The 23,438-nt window shown below is 33.5% G+C and overlaps 3 protein-coding genes and 1 long non-coding RNA gene across 4 annotated transcripts; 1 reads left to right on the top strand and 3 right to left on the bottom strand.

Moving 5' to 3' along the window:
- Positions 1 to 2,839: 2,839 nt before the first annotated feature.
- On the bottom strand, positions 2,840 to 6,696 carry CLPP5 (nuclear encoded CLP protease 5). The gene is made up of 9 exons (XM_011042805.1): positions 6,352 to 6,696; positions 5,816 to 5,935; positions 5,589 to 5,712; positions 5,391 to 5,483; positions 5,076 to 5,121; positions 4,873 to 4,945; positions 3,608 to 3,642; positions 3,424 to 3,512; positions 2,840 to 3,216 (listed from the first exon to the last, which is right to left on the bottom strand). The coding sequence occupies exons 1-9, from the start codon at positions 6,483 to 6,485 to the stop codon at positions 3,010 to 3,012; spliced, it is 921 nt and encodes a 306-aa protein (XP_011041107.1). The 5' UTR covers positions 6,486 to 6,696; the 3' UTR covers positions 2,840 to 3,009.
- LOC105137164 (uncharacterized) lies at positions 3,649 to 4,596 on the top strand. The gene is made up of 2 exons (XR_844502.1): positions 3,649 to 3,977; positions 4,221 to 4,596. It is a non-coding gene; the product is annotated as an uncharacterized LOC105137164 (long non-coding RNA).
- A 1,996-nt stretch (positions 6,697 to 8,692) lies between the features above and the next one.
- LOC105137155 (INO80 complex subunit B-like) lies at positions 8,693 to 13,076 on the bottom strand. The gene is made up of 7 exons (XM_011042787.1): positions 12,612 to 13,076; positions 11,130 to 11,835; positions 9,816 to 10,470; positions 9,611 to 9,711; positions 9,421 to 9,510; positions 9,216 to 9,343; positions 8,693 to 9,104 (listed from the first exon to the last, which is right to left on the bottom strand). Exons 2-7 carry the CDS (start codon positions 11,742 to 11,744, stop codon positions 8,963 to 8,965), a joined length of 1,731 nt encoding a protein of 576 aa, XP_011041089.1. The 5' UTR covers positions 11,745 to 11,835; positions 12,612 to 13,076; the 3' UTR covers positions 8,693 to 8,962.
- Positions 13,077 to 22,125: 9,049 nt separating this feature from the next.
- On the bottom strand, positions 22,126 to 23,020 carry LOC105137145 (uncharacterized). The gene has a single exon (XM_011042778.1). The coding sequence runs from the start codon at positions 22,901 to 22,903 to the stop codon at positions 22,181 to 22,183; it is 723 nt and encodes a 240-aa protein (XP_011041080.1). The 5' UTR covers positions 22,904 to 23,020; the 3' UTR covers positions 22,126 to 22,180.
- Between the last annotated feature and the right edge of the window lie 418 nt (positions 23,021 to 23,438).

The following is a 23,438-nucleotide window of genomic DNA, read 5'->3' as shown; positions in this document are numbered from 1 at the left end:
TATTTAAATATTTTTTAGATAATATAAAACCTTACTTGAAATATGCTTGAATTTAACCTGAAATTTATATTTATATTTATATTTTTTTAATGCAATATGATATATACATACCTTAATATTAATATAAAATACATATATATGAATAATATTTATCATTTAATATATATATACACTTCAAATATATATTAACTATATTAGTAGATAATAGATACTTATTAAATACCCAAAACTTACAGATAATTTAAATCTATCCCTGAATATATCTCAAGATTGTACCACAATAATTGACCAGGAAAATTATAAAGAGAAATTCCTTGTATTTGAGGCAAGTGTACATACACAACTACCATTGTATTTTCCCCTGTGTTTTTTACAGGTCCGGTTTGGAATGGTGTACAAGATTAAAGAGAGATATAACAACATAGACGAGACAAGATGTTTCAGACGAGATGTGTTCGTATTTTTTATAAGGTACGATATATGGACTCTTTTTTGTTTCTGTCTTTGTTTAGTACTAGGGCAAGTCGAAATAAAATATAAAAAAAATAATCTATTTTTCCCTCATATATCCTTGTTATGCATGTTATTTATTAAATACTTTTATTTTTTTTTTTCACTCGGAAAAGAAAAACTGTAGTTTCGAGTACAATAAGTATAGATTCATCAGACATCGTACATTGTCTTACTTGCATTAAATTCAAAATTATAGGAAATTTATTTTTTATGATAATAAATGCATATTTTATATTATAATTATTTTCAATAAAAAGATGTCATTTACCTTAAAATAATATCAAATCTTGAATTAAAAGAATGAATGTAGTAAATTTTATACATGTAAAATCATATAAAAATAGATTGGTAAAAAAAAATTTATTGTTCATTTTCTAGCATATATAAGTAATAAAATTAAAATTTATAAATTCAAAGCAGGAAAATGTATTTAAAAAAAAAACAGAGAGAAAAATATTATGGAAAAAGAAGAAGAAGAAAATAATCTGGGCTTGGAGTTGACCCCAAGCTTTTCTGGGCCTTACTCCAAGTCCAAGCATGCAGACATGGATGAAGCGTTGTTCTTGCAAATGACGTGTCATTCAATGACTTCAACCTTGCCCAAGCAAGAGTGGAATTCCAGCAAGGGAAGGTTGCAAAATATAAAATCCCCATTTTCATATCTTACCTTGCAAACATAAATCTAACATAAAAAATCATTTTTCAACGAAAAAACTAAACATAATATTCAATTTTAATGTTTTTTTTTTAATCTTGAAATTCAAATGCACATATTTTTCTAAATTCAATAATGAAATGACTAGGATTGGTCTCGTAAAAAAAGATTTTCAGACGCCATCAATGTATTTTAAGGAAGTGAGAAAAATTAGCAACTCAAATTATAAAACTGTCTTGGTTTAGTAAGCTAGTTTTATTTAATTATATAGTTACAAAAAAATAATGATAAACATGCCAAATTAAAATAAAATTAATTATGATAACTTGCACATAAAAAATATTTGCAAGAAGAAAAATCATGAAATATACAATCAAATATCGAATAATAAAATTAAAAAAAATAATAAAAAAATCAAATTAATTCAAGTTAATATGTCAAAACTATCATCCAGATCATAAACCCTAAATAACTCAATAGAAAAAAATAAAAAAACCTCAATATTAAAAATCAAATAAAAAAAAACAATTAAAAAAAAGAAGCAAGTAAATCCATCAAATCCCATAGCCTCGAACATTCGAATAAGAAGTCCAATTCTACCAATACTATGCCGAGAGATGTGTAAACTTAAAAATTATTCAAATCAATACATTATTGTGTTTTTAATTCGAATAAAACTAATCTCAAGCATGGAGTGTGCCAATATTTATAACTGGTATACTTCTCTTTTAACACTCAGCTAAATATTTTTGTAAGGCACTAGCACATTAATTGATTGCAGGTGTGAGTATATATATATAAAATGACCTTTATGTATGCATGCAAACATAAAAAAATCTATCTAGTCAATATTTTTACCTATTACTATCATTTAATATTATAGACAGAAATAAAGGAAAACAAAACTTATATAAATTATATTATTAAATTAATCAAGTTTATTAAAATTAATGGCATGAATCCCGGATTTTTCTACTATTAAAATCAATGACATGAATCCTAAAAATTTTTTTATATCTTTTTTTAGACTCTATTTTTCATGGTTTAAAAATGTTTTTGAAAAAAATTATTTTTTTCATTTTTTATTTCAAATTAATATTATTTTTTTGTATTTTTATATCATTTTAATGTATCAATATTAAAAATAGTTTTTTAATATATTTTTAAATAAAAAATATTTTAAAAAACAACCACACCTAAATATTTATTTTACATTAAAAACAAAACCTAACCCGGGCCACAGCACAGCAAAAACCACCTATCTATTTAATAAACTATTTTTTTCTTTTCGTTGCCGTCTCGCTTATCCAATAAAAGAAATACAAAGATTTTAATTTTTTTTTTTCTGATAACACAGAGAAGAAAAGGTCTCGGAAACCTAACATTATATTTTTTATCCAGTGCATATCCCTTGCGCCGTATATGTTATTCAGAACCCAACCTCATGTAACACAAGGGAAACATCGGAACTGTAGACATAGTAACAGAGACTGAAAATGTTTGACCATTCAAGGACTATCTTGAAAACTTCTATATATTTCAGGGGCATATGAGTGGCTTACGAAATAATTAACTGGATGCGTTTGTTGGGTCTGTTCAAGCTCTTTCTCAGGATTTAGTTAAACTAAAAATCGCCCAAAAAGAAACAGTTTATGGGAGAGAAGCGCAGTGTGGAGAAAAGGCTCTGCCTGTACTACCAGCAAAGCATGTTCTATAATTCCCTGGATCATAGATATCAATATTCTTGATCATTAAAACAAACTCAGGGTCTTCTTTGATCATTCTCATTCAACTCTACAATTTAAAGTAACAACAACCGAGAATTTTACGCGCTAGACGTGTCATTGTTGATCTGCTGCAGCTGCAAGAGGCTGGAGGGCCTTGAGAGGATTCAAGATAACACCATCAATGAGCCCATAGTCCTTGGCTTCTTTCGCACTCATGAAGTAATCACGATCTGTATCCTGGTTGATCTTCTCAAGACTTTGACCAGTGTGGTAGGCGAGATACCCATTTAGGTTTGCCTTGTGATGCAACATTTCGTTTGCCTGAAAATTATGCCGATTTAAGATATGAGAAAGCGTGCCGGGAACCAATAGGTCTCCCATAACACAACAAAGAAGTCATTTCAGATCAAAACCTAGTTCGTGTCAGGAAAAAGGAATGGCTATAAATCAGAAGCACTAGGATATACCTGTTAAAAAAGCTTCACAAATCACAAGCAAATACAAGTCTGGGAGAAAAAGGATGCATACCTGGATATCTATGTCAGATTGCCCACCTTGAGCTCCACCAAGAGGCTGATGGATCATTATCCTTGAATTCGGCAAGCTGTATCTTTTTCCTTCAGTCACATAGGAAAAGAGAAACATATTCAGTAAATTTTGAAGCAGCAACCACAGATTCGAACTTTAAATCAACAAGTAATGGGCATTTTACCTTTGGTCCCAGCACTAAGCAGAAAAGCCCCCATACTGTTTAACCAAAATTAAGAGAACAAAAGACAGATATTTTTAGTAATGGAAAATGTTAAAGAATGCCAAGTGAAAATTAAATGGTATTCTTTAAGGAAAATTATTTTCCCTTTCCCACTATTTTAGCAGCAATAAATCTTAAAATAATTTTTTTACACTTAATACAGAATGTTAGTGGTTCTATAAGCACTCTATTCATATGAAGTGACAGGAAAAGGATCAAGTGCAGAGTTTAGTATACTAAATCCTCAGCCTAGAAGAGGAAGTGTGGCAGTAGTTTTGACAACCATTGGTGGTCCTTAACTGGGAAAAAAAATACAACATAGAATTCACAGGCAAAGACTTCATACATGCTGGGAAGTTGCATATCGATCATAGAATCCCTGCTAAGGATGCACGCACTCTAACTCCAGGGATATACATGATAATCATCCAAAAGGAAAATGCAAGCAGCCACACAAAGCGCATAATAGACAGGATACCAGACCAAATTGCACTGACAAGCAATAACACAAATAATTATTAGACCTCAAGAAGCATTGACTTTGATTCTTGTACACGAAAAGGCGGTTTCTCAGATCCTACACAAATTTCATTTCATGCGTCATTGACAGTAAAGCATCTAGCTCAACTGTGTTATCAAGGAAAAATCATTGGGTGAGCATGGCTTACCATTACCCCACACTAATAAGAGGGCAAGTCACACAGTCCTTTAAGTGTGGTCTTATGGTGAGTTGACCTCACCTAGTAATTATCCTTCCCAAGGATCTAACATAAGAACATCAATGTTGATCAACTGCCATTAGCTCAAGATTTTGACACCAAGTTATTTAAGTTATTCCCATGGTACCCATGCATCTACTGAGAAGGTACCCATATTATTCTCTAGTCATCAATAAACATTACACTCAAACAAGACCAACAATCTACATCACATAGTATCAATAGAAGTTCCCAAACTGATGCTGCTTCACTCATGGGACAGCAAGGTTAGAATAGTTGAATCCAATCTATGACAGAAAAGCTACTGTTAATAATTCAATTACATTCCTTTAAAACAACTATTTCTGCAAACAAATGATGAATAAAAGAAGCAATAAATCGGTCTATATTGATTTGTCATGCAACAAAGGCATAAGTAGTAGGAAAATGTAGTAAAAACCAGTGATTCATTTAGCTGTGAAGGCATAAATGACAAGAAAGAAGATAGGAAAATAGTAAATCTTGTACCTAGCTGCCAATCCAACACAGACAGTGGAGACATCAGGTCGGATATGCCTCATTGTGTCAAATATTGCCATGCCTAAGAAAAAGTACAGAAGAGAACATGTGAGAGAGAGTCCAAAAAAGTAAAAACAACACTCCTTCACACGCCCAGGTAACTGGGAAAAAGGTAACAAATAAAAGAAGACTTCAATCTAAAAAAGAATTACCAGCTGTAACTGATCCTCCAGGAGAATTCACATACATAACAATATCCTGCTTGGAAGAAAAAGCATGCCCTAATTAGTAAACTGCTTCCCCATTTCTTCAGATAAGAGGACAGTGTTAAAACAGGTTCATGTGGTTGTGTTGGTGCAGGTGCATGTGTTGTAGTTATATAGCTTGACTAAATTCAGTTAACAATGGCGAGATAAGATCATAAACTTTAATGCTGTTGGAGGTTCAGAAGCAAATAGAAATTGAAATGAAGTTCACAATGATAGATACGAAACAAGCCAGACACAATGAAAAGTCACTAAACTCACCTTGTTGGGATCAACAGCATCGAGATAGAGAAGTTGAGCAACAATAATGTTTGCCATGTCATCATCAACAGCTCCACCACAGCGTATAATTCTCTAGGAATTCAAACAACAAAAAAATCAAGCGTTATATAAAAACAACCAAGCATTCAATGTTAGACGATAAGCAAGCACAGGAAGATGTTTAACCTATTCACTTACATGTTGAAAAAGTTGACTGATAACACTCTGGAACCGTTCATGTACCATTGGTGGTGGTCCTTGAGCCTGAGCTCCATTGGCATAGGCAGGGAAGTAGGTTGAAGAAGGGATTTGCACATCATCCCTAGAAAACCAGTTCCATATTTTTTTTCTCCATTTATTAGCACATCAAGCAAAATGAAAACAGCAAGTTAAAAGGTGTAAAGTCTCTAATAAACCCTGCCTACCTTATAGACCAAATTCCCTGTCGCGAACTTCTCTCAGGCGACCAAAACTCACCAGAGTAAACAGCCTTCGGTGAAGATGTCTGGATAGTCTTCCTATCACTGACTAACTGTCTCAATTTCCTGCAATACAAGTAGACAACAAGGACACTTGAATTTCTCGACTATCTATGGCAAAGATGAAACAATTTTTTTTTTAAAAAAATATATGTAAAAATCTTCTAGCATCCTTGTCTAATGATAGCAATTATCAGTGCTCAAAAGAGGATTTTCTAGTAGAGCTTAAATCCAACCCTAAAACCCTCTTTTTCCTTACAGATTTTAAAAAAGATATAACTTTCTTTAACAAAATGAAAAAAGCTTCAATTTTTTATTTATTTATTACTCTTCAGTGAATCCAAAAATAATGATAATAACAGTAAAACCATTGAGTAATAAGCAAACATCCTAGTCTTAATTTTCTTTAACATTGCTAAATTTTCTAGACCCAAAAAAAAAGTTACATATAAATCAGTAATAAAAAAGGGAGGGCGATTAACCTGGAACGGAGAGGGTGGAAGGAGAAAGCGAGCTTGTGGGTATCAAGAGCTGAGCCCACTGAAGGGTTTGGCGAGAAGGGAAGAGAGCTGAATCTGAGGGAAGAGGCCGATGAGGAGACGCATGAGGGTGCCATTTCTAAGATTATTTTTTAGTGTTTCGAATCAACTAGTATTAGCGCCTTATCCTATAAAAATCTTAGGGCTAGAGGAGGAGGTAGTTGATGATATTGCTAGTGTGTGCCTGAGAGCTCAGCTAAAAAACGGATGATAACGCCTCGGCTACAACAGAGACTGACATGCTGAATATCTTCCTTTTGGGTCTTTCTTTGACCCGTTTGCCAAACGGGTGGTATCGGTCCGCTATTTCTTTTATTATTTTTAAGTTCGTTTTACTTCCCTTTTTTTTTATATTTATTTCTTGCAACATCGTTTCTTGTGCATTTTTTCTTCTTCTTCCAATACAACTATTTGGTATTCGGCCATTCGTAGTGTGTTCCTTTCCAATAAAAAATAAAACAAATAAATTAAAATTTGATTTCTCTTTGTTGGTGCATCTTGGTTACTAACATGTAACAAATTTATTCTATCAATCTTTTTTAAGTTTTTTTTTTTAATCCTGCATGATAAGATATACTCTTTTCTCATGAGAAAAAAAAACTGATTTTGGGTGTCTTTTAAAATATATTTCATTTTAAAAAAATCAAATTAATTTTTTTATTGTTTTTTTTATGATTTTATGTACTAACATAAAAAAATCTTAAGAAAAATTATTTTAGTATATTTTTAAGTAGAAAATACTATCATATATTATAATATTAAACATGCAAGAATGAAATCTAATCACTATATTTGGGTTTATTTTTTAAAAAAATAGCATTGTAAATTAAAAATATTAGTAAAATAACATAATTTAAAAAAAAAGTGAAAAAACATAATTTGCACATATTACAATTGAGAAATGCAACACTTATAATTTATTGTTATTCATGTCAATTATATCTAAATAAAAATTAATAGGAAAGATGAGAGGAAAAAAAAAGCAAACTACGTCAAAAACACACTAAGAATTCAATTGTAACATCATTGGTATTATTGGAATGATCTTGGAAAACAAACTCAACGATACTAAAAAAAATCATTAATGTTAAACCAAGTGGGCATTACTTGTTGTCAAAAAATAGTATGTGACTTATTTATCTTTGACAACAAGTGAGGCATTTCAGAGTCATTTTTTATATATTTTCTTGATATTAATAAATTTATCTAATCAAGATCTTTTTCATAATTAGAATTGTAATACTTTTTAAAGTCTTTTTTGTTTTATCTCTCTTTTCTCATGCTCATTCAATAAAAAAATTTAGATTTTATTATTATCAATAGCAGCAAGCTTTAAATGTTATGTTTTCCAATTATTATACGTATAAACAATGTTGTTTTTTTAAAAAAATTCTAATAAGCCAAAAAAAAAAATAGCCCCATGTTTGTTTGCATGTCATAGGGATGAACATCCTAAAAGCGACCACTTATGATTAATTTCTTTTGCGATAAAAAAAAAAAAAGAAAAAGAAAAAAGAAGAACCAAGAATCTTACTCCCTATTAGGAGAGAATTAACGTCAATAACCTTAAAGTAATTATGAAAGCAAGAAACACTGCGGGATTTCTTTTGGAAGAGGAGAGCGAGAGCAAAGGTAAAATTTAACACCTCATTCCCAATATAATTGTTTAACGGAGACTATCTAGTCAAATGGAAAGATGATAAAGAAATGGAAATTGGCAGTTTGAATTGGAACTGCAGGAAAAGTTAAAGCATGAGAGTTCCTTAGGAATCAAGGGAGTCCCATCTTTTTTAGTAAATTATTATTAAAATAATCCCTATAATCTTACAAAAGGAGTTAAATAAATTTTCTTAGTTTTTAAAACTAATTAATTAATCTTTTAATAAATGTTGACCGAACTTAATTTAATATTACTTCATTTTAAAAAAATGACTTCTTTTCTCATCACTATTTCTATGTTATCCATTTGTTTGTTTGTTTTTTTCGATCTTCTTAGTTCTTAAAACAAATAAATTAATTAAGTTTAAAAAGATAGAATAAACGAAAAACACAAATTAATTATTTTTTAAAACTAGAAGGATCATTTAATTTGTTTGGTAGACCTATAATTTATAATTTCTCATTTCATGATTGTGTTGGACGGACCGTTACCAAGTCACACCATCATCGAATGGCCATGAAAAATCCATAAGAACATTACCTCAAGAAACATTAGCTGCACTCAACCAGTAGACTTGAGAAGGTAGGGGAATTCTTTATCAAGTAGAAAAAAAAAAGGAGAAAATTAATCAGTAACATCATTTTGATTGAATTGAAAGCTCTCAGTAACATCATTTCCATTCAATTGAAGACAAATTTCCATTGATCAACCCTTAAGCTATAGTTTTTTTTTGTTTTTGTTTTTTTAATATCCTTAAGCTATAGATGACAGAAAATGAACCATCCATATCTGTATAATCCCTCTATACTGAATAAAAAATGCCTCTTTGCTAGCCTGGCCCCAATAGTTATATGATATATTAACATGGCTACGCAGATATATCTTTAAGCATCATCAGTTAGTTTCATGCTGCCTCTGTTGCTGAATTGCCTTGTAGCACTGTAGACTGCAAAGCGGAAGCTTCGACTTGGAATCTCGATACTTGTATGGGTTAGTACAAGAAGGGCCCGCACACTTCTCTCTTGGAGGAGGATAGCTGCACATTCGGAGAGAATTCAAATCATCAATAAACAATCGTTGATATCAGCTTGGCCTCGTAAATTTGGTGCTTTGGCATGAATTTTCAATTTGCAGAAGAAAACAAAACCTGCAGGGTTTAGAGTCGAATATACTGGGGAGACCCATTTCTTTGGGAAATGTCACAACAGTCCCTGTAGGACCCATGACCCATCTGATGGTACTCGATGCATGCATCTGGGCGTTGGTAGCCTTCTCCTAAACATGAACATGTGAGAAATTTGAACGCAGCTTTGTACAAGACACTAGGAAGTTCACCAGACAATTGCGGATACCTGTGCCAACTCTTCCAGACGCTTCTTCATTTTCTCTTCTCGTTTTTTTCTGCTGGAATCTTGACCAAGAATTTTTCTTATAGCTTCAGCCTACAAAATCAAAACCAAGAAAAAATAAAGCATATGCCTGTTTAACCTTCGTGAATCTCTCATGCATATGGCATGCAACTGTATACACACAAAAACAAACCTCAGATTCTCTAGCAGCCTTCTCAACTTGCAATCTTCGTCTCTGAGCGGCCTCAGCTTTCTTTGATTGCTGCTCGACCTCTGTAAGTTTCTCCTTTTGCTCTGGAATAAACAAGAACAAGCAATCACAAGAGGCAAGCTACAATTAATAAGAAACTAGAGTTCTAATGGACAATAAAACACGTATGGAAGCGATTCATTCTCACTTTTTGATGGTGCAGGTGGTAATCCATTTGGAAACTCAATTAAGTTAGTATCAGGAACAGAAGAGCCATCTTTGCTTGACTGAAGAGCCCGTTGACGCTTAGTTAAAGTCAGCTCCCTCTTACCATGTGTCAATGACTCAACATATTCCTTTTTCTGCTTCTTCTTACTACCTACAAACTCACCATCAGATAATGGTTCTTCTTCCTCGTAATCTTCATCCTCTGGTGCTTGGTCTGATCTGGATATTTTTTTCCCATCTTTAACCAGCCTCGAAGCACCAATGCTTCCCAGGGTAGAAAGTTTTCGTTGTTTCTTACTTGATTCATCATCATCATTTCCATCATCTTCCTTATGTCTTGATGGGACTTCCTTATGTCTTGATGGGACTTTTAACTTGAGTTTCTCCAGGTACCGGATCTCGTCGTCGTCGTCATCCTCACCAAATTCCCCATCCAGAACATGCCTCTTGGTGGCCCGCTTGTTCTTACGTTCGGACTTATTTCCTTGTTTCCCAGCAGTATTTTTGCCCGAAGTCTTCCCCATTAAACAATCCTCTTTCCCGAGACTAAACCCTACTCTAGAGAATTCCTTCCAAGGAACTCCTTGCAAACCTGGCCTCTTACCTGAAACAAAACGTTCCTCCTCTAAATTCCCCTGCAATAAAATAATTTAAAATAATAAGATTACACCAGATTCTAACATTACTCAATAATGAGATCACTTATCAGGTGAGATACTGAGATAATACACATTAATATTAGGTGAGATACTGAGATAATACACATTAATATTAGGTGAGATACTGAGATAATACACATTAATGGGGTAGATATTCTTCCATAAAAGTGAAGACAAAAAGGATGCCAAATAAACCCACATAAACAAATCTATGTGCGCAAGCTGAAAATTGGTGTCAACAACTGATCCAAAAAATGCAAGTAATAATGAAGAATTGGTCAAATTACTATGCGAGTAGTTCTATAAAGTATTGCAAACTCTACGAGGAAGTTCTTGAAGTTATACACCTCCAACAACCAGTACAAACCTTCCCCCGCGCTATTAAGAGATAGGTAATTCTAACTTTAAGTTAAAAATAAATATATAAGTTAAAATTAGTGCAACAGACACAGATACAAACCTTCAGGTGCACTGTTAGGAGGTGTGTGATTTCCCAAAGGTAATTAAAAAAAAATACTTGACATTTAAATTGGTATTTGGTCAAAATGAACGTCCAAAAGCAAATGCAATGCATGAATATGCACGCAAGAATTAAGAGGTCGCCATAATTCATGCGGTCAAGATGACAAGAACACCTGAAGACTAAGTTTCTGCCTCGTGCTGGAGGTGTCTGAGAATCGGGGATTCTTTGTAGAAGGCACGCCATTAGTAGTCGAGTTGGCATTAATTGTGTGTGTCACATCACCAACCTTAAACTTGACCTTTTTAAACTTGCTTTCATTTCCTAAAACATCAAAACTCACTCCTGACTGCTCTGAACTCCAACTTTCACCATTCCTTCCACAATACATATTCGCAGTTCTAGACTCCACATCCTTGCATTCCTTCAGCTTGCTTTTGCTTCTCCAATTCACAGGGGCAAGAGCACCTTCACGAGAAGTTTTATTGTTAATCACACTTCTCCTTGAGTGACTGTCAGAAAGTGCTCTTTTTCTTTCAGCTCTAGTAGTAGCCGAAGAAACCCTGGACACGGATTGATTAAGACCAAATTCTTTCCTCCTACAATTATCAGCATTCTCATCACTGGAAGCCTTGCTCATGTCATCTGAAGGTGGTGATATCGATAATGATGAACGATCACAATTGTCTGTAAATGTCTGGGAATCCTTAGGTCGGCGAGAAATTTGACTCCTCTTCTTTCTTACTGCACTTCCCATGGCATCAAACTGAGCAAGACCCAACTCTTCCATGTGGTGAGAAACTACCCACTCATTGCTGCTTCAAGTCAGATAAGCACAAAGTCATAATAACCACCTACTCCAAAGATGGCTTTCGTAAAACCTGCATCAAAAACCTAGCAATTATATTGGATAAACCCTGAAAAAGAACTAACATGCATATTACTTTCTCATCACATTAGAATAACCATGAGAGTGGAAAACTGATGCGAGAGGGAATAGAAGAATAAAGCATTCAAGGCACAGCATCCAGAGAAGTCATTCCAAAACGGAAGATACAAGTAATACATCTTGGAACTAAAACCAAATAAAGTAAGCGGAATTCAAAGATAGAAATGATAAAAAAAAAAAAAACTCATCACAAACAATGACGCAGTCTGCTGGCATCAAGCTCAACAATAAAAGAGCAAAGAACCCAAAACCCAGGAAAACAAAACCTCATTAGATAGGCAGACAGATACAAGATAAAGCACCAAATTACTGGATAAATGAAAATCAATAGGGGAAATTGTACAAAATTTAACCATATAAAAGTCAAAGCCCAGTGAATTGAAAACTTGAACAAATCGGTGTGACATCTAACCAAGCACAATGACCCATGAATAAAACCAATTGACAAACCGCAGCAGCAACTGAACACTTATGAATCAAAGGAAACACAAAATTTTAACCAAACAGGACCCCAGACAACAACACTAACTCAATTCCCGTGAATCCTCGCCGGAGACACTAAAAACATTAAAAAATAACACAAATCAATGAACCAAAACAAAACCCACGAGAAAATATGCAGTAAAACACACAATGGAATCATGCATTGATCGATCATCACAAACAAATAAATCCCCCAAAAAAAGAGAAGAAAACAAAAAATGTTACCAGAGGAGAACGGAGGCGCAGAGTGAAAAAGCAACGAGAGAAGAAGACGAGAATAAAGAGAGAAGAGAGAGAGAGATAAAAGAGGTAGAAAGATTTGGTGGTGTTTGGTTAAGGTTATAACAAGTTTAGAGAGAATAAGAAAGTTAGGGTTAGAGAAAGAAGAATGAGGGGGGTAAAGGATTAGAGAAAGACAAGTACTAGTAATAATCTCCTTCTTGTTCTCCATTTTTTGGCTATTGCCACACCCCTCACCCCCACCCACACGCACACACTCTGTTTTTTTTTTTGGTGGGGGTGATTTTAGCCTAAGCCCTCTTTGGTTGTTTGTTGTTGTGGTGGTTGTTGTTGTTTTTGTCTCTGACTCGGTTAATCCAACTCAGTGAGGCATGCACAATTTCTCTCCCTTTTACTCTCTCGCTCTCTCTCTCGTGTCTTTCCTTTTATTTCCCTCCTCTTCAGCACACGGACGCGGTTATTCCACTGCAAGTTTATGCGCAGGATAAGGCCGTGCGCACCCGCATGTTTACGTAGAGCTTATTGTTTAGTACATGCGCACGTTTTCGTCACGTGCCTGGTACTACTAATGGTACCGCTTCTGTTTTATTTTTCTGGTGTGACAAAATTCAGAAAGAAAGAGGGGGAAAGGGGGGGAATTAAAGGGGCCTTTTGGTACATATACATTTTCTACATCTGTTTTTCAAAAAAATTGAAAACCTGCATGTTGGCTATCAAAAGTATAAAAACAGGCCACTTATTTTCAAAAGCTCTCGTGATTGACTTGGGATTCGTGTTGACTTTGGAACATCGATGTTAAGCTACAAACAACCATGTCCGAGTATCGGTTCGAACCAAGTTCGAGTAACATGATGTGCATCGATCCATGTCTCTGGTATCCCACCTATATTAGTACATCTTTTAATAATTGTTCATGGTACCGCGCTTTTTGTTAAATTTTATTTATAGGTGGTGTCATGTTCATGCGATATGTTATTGTTCAAACATTATACATACATACATACATACATATGCATATATATATAAAAACTAAAAGAACTAGGTATTTTCCCAACTCGGTGAAGGAGCTTGCATTTTCTCTCTCTCTCCTTTTCATCTGTTATTTTAAGTTTCATACGTCATCACTTTTTTTCTTGGGATTGAATTCTTTTATTAGATGAGATTAATTTAAAATTTTAATAAAAATATTAAAATAAAAGATAAGGGATTAAAATGTAAAATATGGAGAAAATATATTTAAATTAATGATAATTTCCATTTTAAGTTAAAAATTTATTTTATTTATTTTCAAACCTGATTTTGAAGAAAAAAGAAATTTGTTAGAATACAGAGCAGAGAAAAAAAAGTTATTGATGATCATGATTTTAACGATCAAAATAGCTAAACTTAATATTAAAAGGTTCCATTCAACGAGATGAGATTGGTGGCAATGGTTTTTGGCCTTTGTCTTATTAGAAATAATTAATCGAGTTTTAAAACTTTGTGTGATTTCAGGTTGTCTTTGTAATTTTGTATAGATTTTTTATTATCTTTAGATTATAAATGAGTTTATTAAAATTTATAAAGTGTTTTTAAAATGTTTTTATATTAAAAAATAGTTGAAAAGTAGATTTTTTTTCTTGTCTAAAAATCAAAAATCGACTTTCTAATGGTTTTTCTGACCAGCTAAGGTGGCCAAAACTAGAAATTTGGTGACGCATCATTTAATTCATTTTTTTTGAAAATAAAAATGTGCTAAAAAAATATAAGCCCAAACACGTGGCTCTAGGTTTCCATGCCCGCACATGCCCAGCACAAGGGCATTGCCTATTAAACCTGGTAGCGCCTAGTGTCTCCCTTCTTTTTTTTTTAATTATTGTTTACAAATTTTTTAATTAAGAGCTCCTTTCTTTTGTATGTATTCTTTTAGTTTATATAATTATTTTTTTATTTTCATAATGTTTAAAAGAGATCATTATAATTTATAATTTATGTTTTTGTTTTTTTTTATTTGATATAAATAAAGTGTATTTGTATGATTAATGTTTTTAAAATCTTTTGCTCATGATGTGAAAAAACAACCTCCATGATAAAATAAAATAAATAAAAACACATAAATTTAAAAGAAAAATGGCTATTAAATACTTGCATACCCATGCGTTTTTTGGCTTTTATAAAAAATATTGGCTTAATAATTTAATATTTAATTAATAACAATTATTTTTAAAATTCATTTTATCAATGATCAATAACTTCTTAGCATTTCTTAGTTATGAAAAAATATGATACAATAAAACACATCCATCCATAATATGGGTATATTCTTCTACAATTAACTTGAAATCTAAGCTACTAAATTCGTAATTAATGCGATGTTATTTTGTTGAATTTATACATGGAAAGACAATGGTTTTTCAATATAAATTGATACTAAAAAATCTCTCTTAAAACTATATAATCTATTAAAACCCTTTACAGTGTTGGTGAATCATGATAAAGATAACATTTAGTACCGTTTAGCAACATGATTGAAATTGGAATTTTAAAAAATTTAAATTTTTTTATGTAAATATATTTTTTAAAAAAATTTCAAGTTGTTCTAATGTATTAATATTAAAAATATTTTTTAAATTATTTTAATATATTTTTAAATAAAAAAATACTTTAAATCATAGTCGCTATATTTTTAATGGATCTTATAATATAAAATATAGTTTAATTTGTTACTAAACATTTTATTATATTTGTTGCACCGAAAACACAAAATCCGTTGTAAAACAAAAGCAGAAAACTCTCTTGACTAGGATTTCTCAAATAATATTCTTCTTTCAAACAGCGCATGCGAACGAGGCTCTTATAAATCAATTTGAGGAACAGATTGCGCTATCAAACCCCATTGATTGAAGATCTTAACACGTTACTACTAGATATCATTGCTTCCAAATGATACTATACAATCTCAAAACCTTTATATATCATCCAACTATTATAACACTAATCAAACTACTAGCTTGATTGTCCGAGCTACACTCTGTATTTCTTAATCGTCCAAGTTACATTACTGTAGAAAAAGGGCTCATTTCATCAGAAGCTGCTTTCTACTAGAGAATCTTGGATGGCCAGTGTTAGACTCCAACAAAGATAAGTTAATCTTGTGACACCGTGACTAGATCCTCTGTTTGTTCAATGATTAGTTTTGTGGCAAATTAGACTCGCTTTGCCGATGGAGGAGCTATAAAGTCTTACAGGGTAGATAATTCAATGATCACAGACCGCGTATAGATTAGGCTTTAGTCATCAAAAAGTTTCCCAACATGACAGTGTTCACTAATCAAAGTGAACTGCAAGAAAAGAAACGAAAAGGATTGCATTAATTCATAACCAAAACATGGGGAACTATCCCAATCTCACAAGAAAGGAAAAAAGGGAAAAAATGCAGATTATAAGCTAAATTCAAGCGGCACGACCACCAATTTGTTCTATATTCTTCAACCTGGGCAAGCAGGATTTTCCTGCTACACAACATTAGAAAGGAAAAAAAACTGATTAGCAACTATAGACATTGATTGGTTTTAAATAAATATCACAGAGAGATTTTTAATGTGGAAAAGATGTGCAGCTGCTCTGTTTACTAATTGGAAAATATCTTGAAGTGCAACATTCCATTCCTCCACGACATTCCAATCCCTTGACTCGCTTGAATTCTTCTAAGCATAGAGACCTGATCCCAATCTTCAAGTTTGTATCCACCTTCTTGCTCTTTTACAAGCTTCATATCATACCTAACGCTTCGCTCAACATCATACACCGCCATGACAGTTTTTCCAGAGTTTCTCGCTAGGTTTTCACTCTGTTCAGGTGGCAATCTTGGCATGATGTACTTTTCGACCCCTTCAGTAGGCAACGTAAGGCAACTCCTGACATCCTCATCAGTTAGTTGTTTGTTTACTGGCCAATTGTGCATTGACTCCAAATTCAGCAAATCATCAAAGTTTGAGACTGCCGTACAACTCATCGTGTAAGGAGAAATTTGGTGAGAGTAAAAGAAGCAAGGAGAAGCTTATACACGGAGAACTCTGACTTCGCAGTTGCGTTTTTTTTATTACAGGCTTAGTTTCAAACTCTCTTACTTTTTAACTTCTTTTCCTTTTCCTGTTCGGTTTCAAACTTTCTCCTGTTTTGCTCCATGGTTTTGGAAAGTAAGTTGTCTATATATATATATATATATATATATATATATTGGATGATTATTTGAAGACTTCCTATTTCATGGGTTGAATTACTGTTTAGTGGCTCTGTTTGATTGTTTTTGTGGTCGATAATTGTTTTTATAAAAAATATTATTTTAAAATCATTATAATATGCATATAAAAAATTAAAAAATATTATTTAAATAAAAAATACTTTAAAAAATATAAAGATTTTAGTTTTCTGTTCCTATTTAATTGTAACCGTTCTTATTTGAGATACTAGAAAAGCATGGGATATCTTTCATATTATTTCCCTCTTTGTTAATAATATTTTTCGTGCCATCTTTTCCAGCTCGTATCATTAATAGTGACAGATATTTATACCATGATATCTAAGATAAGTGATAGCAGCAATTATGCACGTTCAAAATCAACAATGAATTAAACTACAATTTATTTTTTAAAAAATACATAATATTAAAAAATCATTCCTAGAATTTATAGATCTTGTACTGCAAAATGGAGATTAAAAACACGAAATTTGAGCTCCTTGAAGAGAAAAATCAGGAAGTCTTTAAATTCCTTTGTAGCTAGTTCTCCAAATTTTTTAACAAATTTGCAAACCACCAAAGAAAATTCAAATTTTTAAACTTTAATATAAAACGAAAAGAATTTTTTTAAATAACATCATGAACCACATTTATGTTCTTGTTCAAACTTTAAACTAAAGAAGTGAATCTGTCGGATTTGGGCATGGGAATTATAACGAATTCCTTTTTATTTTATTTTATTTTATAGAGTTTGAATTGGAAAATAAATCAACTCCTTTTTTAATGTAATTTTAGTACTTGACAGTGAAGGAAGGACAGGAAAGTTAAGGGTAATAAAGCTAGGAAGAGCCTATTTATTTTGATGTTTTAAAAATATTTTTGAAAAAAAAAAATATATATATATATATATATTTTTAAATAATGATAATCAAACACATCTTTTTAATTGGAGCTGGTGGGATGGTAGGACAGAACAAATTGAAACAGGTTTTGTGTGCGTTTTGATCCTGAAATATAAGAGTTAAGTTAATTTAACAAAATTCTAGGAATTTTTTGGAAGTAAGATTACCTTTAAAATCTTAGATTATTATGATATAGATTAAAAAATTATTTTAAAAAATTATTTTAACCTAATAATTTTTTAATATATTTTTTTAATTAAAAATCTTTTAGATTTGAGAGTTAAGTTAATTTAACAAAATTCTAGGATTTTTTTTGGAAGTAATATCACTTTTAAAATTTTAAATTATTATGATATAAGTTAAAGAATTATTTTAACTCAATAATTTTTTAATATATTTTTTTAATTGAAAATTCTTTAAATTTAAAATTTAAAATTTATACAGACTTATATTATTTTATATGTATTTGGTTATTAAAATTCTAACACCACGTTAAAAAACAATCTCAATACAATAACTTAAATTATTAAATTAAATTTTAAAATATAATTTATATTATTTTTTAATAATATTTACCTTCATCTCTCCAAAAACAATTTGGAGATCAGGTGACACCCATCACTCATAGGTGGCCTCGCCACGAGCACCGCTGCAGCAATCACAAGCCATAGAGCTGATGGTGAGTGTGCCTTGTGAAGAACGCTGGGAACATGAACAAGTAAATTATGAAGACGAAACTAATCCATGGGTGCAGGGCCTGTTGTTATTTCTTACAGAGTTTATATTTTTTCCATATTAGCGTGGCGTGCCAGGAGCTTTATGAGTATTTAAAAATATAACGGTGGTTATTTTTAAAAATGTATTTTGTATAAAAATTTATTAAAATTTTTTTAAAAAAAAATTATTTTTGATATTACAAAATTAAAATAAAATAAAATAATAATTAATTTAAATAAATTAAATTAAAATTTTTAACAACACTTTTAAAATATAAAAACAAAAAAAATACATATTTCTCGGGTGTTTCGGATCTACTACGTCCATTCCCTAGCTAGCTTTCTGTGCTTGAGTTCTTGCTAATATAATAAAATAAATCAGTACTTATTGGTACTTAGCTGCATATAGAAGACTTTTATCCCTATTTTACAGCCACAGAATGTACACTTTTCCTCTTAGTACTCTTACTGTCTTATGGTTCATAAAAACAAAAGGTATCCTTAATTGTGTTTAGTGATGTTTTTAAATGATTAAAGAACACGTTTATATTGGAAAATTTAGCCGCAACCAAATTAAACACAAGCTAAAACTAGGTGAAAAATCAAATTAATTAGTTATCAATAAACTGTTGCTTGTGTCCAGCTATACTGCCATATAGAAGCTTCCTTGAAGAGAGCTAAAATAATTTATTTTAAGTTGGATGGTCAAAGATAATGCTTTAAGGTCCGGGTATCAGCATGAACAATTAAATTTATGCATAAGAGCACTAGATGGATAGATAGATCAGAGAGGGCAATGGATTATAAGTTTTCAATCAAAGATGACATTCTGAAACACTGGTAAAACGTCCAAAAGTTAATGCTTCCTAGCGATTCCTCCGTGCAAAACATGCATGACAGGACTCCTTGCCATATCATGGGATTACTCTATTATTTTGACTCCTGGGAGCAATATAGTTATGTCCACGGTGATGCTAGCCAGCATATCCAATTTCTGATCAACGTCCTTCAATGGCGATTCTTCACCTTGCTCAAGAAAGGCGTCCTGACACGTTTCAGGATATGAAGCTATGGCACCAAGCATTTGAGTCAGTCTGTCCGTGTCGTGAGTGGAAATTGCAGTCAAAGCATCATTGAGGTCAGTGATTCCAGCTTCATAAGACTCTACGCATATGTCAAGAGAGTCCCTCATCGTGGCTGATAAAGAGGTATCCTTGCTTAGTTTCGTGACCGTGGCTATGGCTTCCTCAAAATCTTTGTGGAGAGCTTGTATCCCCATTTCAATGACTGAAATGGGATCGGCTGCGCCAGTTTGATAAGGAGCAATGGTGGCAAGACACTCTGCTTGGAATCTAGTCGCACCGCATATTTTCTTCAAAACAGCATTGTGAACGGAAGGTGAATATGGCAATAAGGGTTGTGCATTTGTTGGAGAATCAGGCGGTGATTGGGAGGAAACTGGCTGTGGGGAAGAAGCTGGAGATGGCGATGAGGAGGAAAGTGGCAGTGGGGAAGAAACCAGAGATGGCAATGGGGAGGATTCTGTCTCTGTTGAAGAAGCTGGCGATGGCAATGGGGAAGAAACCGGAGACGGCAATGGGGAGGATTCTGTCTCTGTTGAAGAAGCTGGCGATGGCAATGGGGAAGAAACCGGAGACGGCAATGGGGAGGATTCTGTCTCTGTTGAAGAAGCTGGCGATGGCAATGGGGAAGAAACCGGAGACGGCAATGGGGAGGATTCTGTCTCTGTTGAAGAAGCTGGCGATGGCAATGGGGAAGAAACCGGAGACGGCAATGGGGAGGATTCTGTCTCTGTTGAAGAAGCTGGCGATGGCAATGGGGAAGAAACCGGAGACGGCAATGAGGAGGATTCTGTCTCTGTTGAAGAAACTGGCGATTGCAATGGGGATTCAACAGGTTCTGAAGATGCGAAAGACAAGGCCGGTCCTAGGCAATCAGGACTAGCACTATTGCCGGCATTGCAAGGGACGCAAATGACCTCAGAAAAGAATGAGAGAAGGAAGGGAACGAGGAGGAGGAGGATGGATTTGTTGAGTTCCATTTTCTTCTAATGGAGGAGAGAAGAAATGGAGAGAGAGAATGATGATGGCAGCTGATCTAGACAATGAGAACCGTTCTAATTATATTTATGGGATCTTCGGCGTGGTGAATGGGTTACCCAAGAAAACAGGAAAACCATGCAAATTTTGCCATGCTTGAAGTCTGGCTGTCTGCTCAACTATTTTTTGCATTTAGGCATTCAAAAGTCATCACGTCAAGTTCGATTTTTCCCGGAATAGTTACACAGAGTGAAGAGCATTTAGGATGACAGCAGAGCTTTTTCCTTATTTTTGCTTGCCTCTAAAATAATTTCTTGGTCTTCCTAATCGCCGTGTCCTGGCAAGCCTGAAATTGGCTCTCTAATTTTCTTAATATGGACAAAGTCATAAACCTTGCAGCTATCCCCACTTGGTTTCTGGTTAGATTTCAGATAACAAGATAGCAATATCTGGTGGCTAAGATTTTTGGAGAGGTAATTTGTTGACATGAACCGTGTCATGAAAAACACCAAGCAGGGTGTTTCTTTGATTTGCTTGACTGCTTTCATTAAATGATCTTTTCGCCAATTCTAGTTCTCTTTTCCTTTTCTTTTCGTTTGTCTCAGTAAATCTTTGGTAAGGGAAGTAAGGGGCCGTTTGTTTACAAGGAATGAGTGGTGGACTAATGTAAATGCAAATAAAATTATTCTCATCCCCTCTTTTCTTCCTGAGAATCCTAAAAAAATAATATAAATTATATTTTAAAATTATATTTAATGATTTTTAAATTTAAATAATATTTTTAAAATAAATTAGATTAAAGAAAACAGGGAAGGCGGTTGGGAAGTAGTAGCTATTATTTTTTAAAATATCATCCCATAAAACTATTTAAAAATATAAAAAATTAAATTTAAAAAAAAATTAAAATTTTTGCCAACCTTCTTTAAGCCTCACTTCTAAACGGGGGCTAAGAGGGAATGGTATTTTGCGAATAAAAAAATTATCTACTTCGACGTGTGTGATTTATGTTCATCTTGCTTTTTGGCCATTTCCTCTGTGGCTTTTGTGAATTTTTTACAATAATCGAAGAAACTATGATCACATTCATTAAAAAAAATAAAATGCGACCACCTCCTTTTCGATCAAAAAAATTAAGAGCAATGAATCCAAAAGCTTCCTAGGTGGTTATGGAATAGGATTCAGGTATTATTAATGATATGATCAGAACGGGAAATCTTTTTTTTTTTTTCGTGATTTGAGCTGTGGCTTGATTATGATGAACTAGTTGCAGTCTCTGTGCCTTCATTCTGGGTTTCAGTCTAAAGTCGCTTGTTGAATTGCTTCCTGGAAATGGATTTCTTGCTGTTTTATATTGGAAGGTAGCATAAGAAATTCAGGGTGGCTAGGATTTTATGTTGCCTTCTTGATAAGGCCACCCCTTTTAGCTAATCTAATTGTTGCCTTCTTGATGAACTGTAATTATTGCTTTTGTTCTCGGTGTGAATGAAGAAATGTTATGCATAAGACCAGCAAAGAATATAGAGCAAAGGAATACTACTTTCAGTCAAAGAGGATTATTTTGAAATGCTGAAAGCATGTTAATGATTCCTCGCGATGCTAATATAATATTCCTCTATACAAAAGAATGCTGTAAGAGACACAGCAATAAACAGTTAATTTAACTCCAGTGGAGAGATGCTGAAATTGCCAAATTGATGCTAGCCAACGTAGTCAACTTCCGATCCATCTCCTTCATTGGCGAATCGAGTCCTGATTGCTCAGCAAACGCTTCCTCACAGGTATCAGGGTATGTTATGGTAGCACTAAGCATTGTACTCAGCTTTCCAATGTCGTGGGAGGAAATTGCAATCAAAGCATCATTGAGGTCAGACATTCCGCTATCAAAAGACTCTAGGCATGTGTCCAGGGAGTCCTTAACCACGGCTGATGAAGAGGGATCCTTGTTTAGTTTTGTGGCAACGGCAGTGGCTTCCTCAAATTTTTTGTGGAGAGCTTGCATTCCCAGTTTAAGGACTGAAATGGGATCAGTTTTTCCTGTTAGGAAAGGAGCAATGGTGGCAATACATTCTGCTGGGTGATCGGTCAGGCCACATATTTTCGTCAGTGCATAATTGTTGGATGGTGGTGGCAATATCGATATTGATTTTGTTGGAGAAACAGCTGGTGATGGGGAGGAAGCTTGTGGGGAGGGGGAGGGATCTGTCGGGTGTAATGGGGCCTGAACGGGTGCTGAAGATGGGAAAGACAAGGCCGGTCCTAGGACGAAGGCAGGCCCTGTAGCCTCAGGATTGCTGACGTTACGAGGGACACAAATGCCCTCGGCAACGAATGAGAGAAGAGGAGAGGAAATGAGGAGAAGGATGAACTTGTTAAGCACCATTATCTTCGCTGGGAAAAGAGTAGAAATGGAGAGACAAAATGAGGACAGGCAAATATATATTTATGGGATCTTTAGAGGGGTTGACTGGGTTATCCAAGAAAATAGGATTACCAAGCAAATTTTGCCAATGCTGTAAGTTTGGTGTATCTATTTTTGTATGGATAATATATTAGTGGTGAGTTACATCATCCAAACTCTGTTTTTCCCGGAATAGGTTCACAAAGGTGTAAAGCGTCAAGTGCAGAGCTTTATCCATCCTCATCCTTCTCTCTTTTTTCCCCCTTTCGAAATGCTGTCTTGTTCTTCCTTGCCATGTCCAGGCAACTCAGAAATTAGGGTTCCTATTTATTTTCCATAACCGATGCAAAACTTTGCAGCTATCGTCCACATGGTTTTTGGTGGATTTAGATAACAAATTCACTCGTTAACATTAACCAGTTCATGAACTACAATCAAGTGTATCTGTGATTTGCTTGACACTATGATATACACGTATTAATCCTAATTTTCTTGTTTTTTTTATCTTCTACTATTT

This window comes from Populus euphratica, unplaced genomic scaffold (genome assembly GCF_000495115.2).
Source record: "Populus euphratica unplaced genomic scaffold, PopEup_1.0 scaffold2.1, whole genome shotgun sequence".
Lineage (NCBI taxonomy): Eukaryota > Viridiplantae > Streptophyta > Magnoliopsida > Malpighiales > Salicaceae > Populus > Populus euphratica.
The sequence above is the reverse complement of the archived record's forward strand: the minus strand, read 5'-3'. Positions and strand labels throughout refer to the sequence as shown.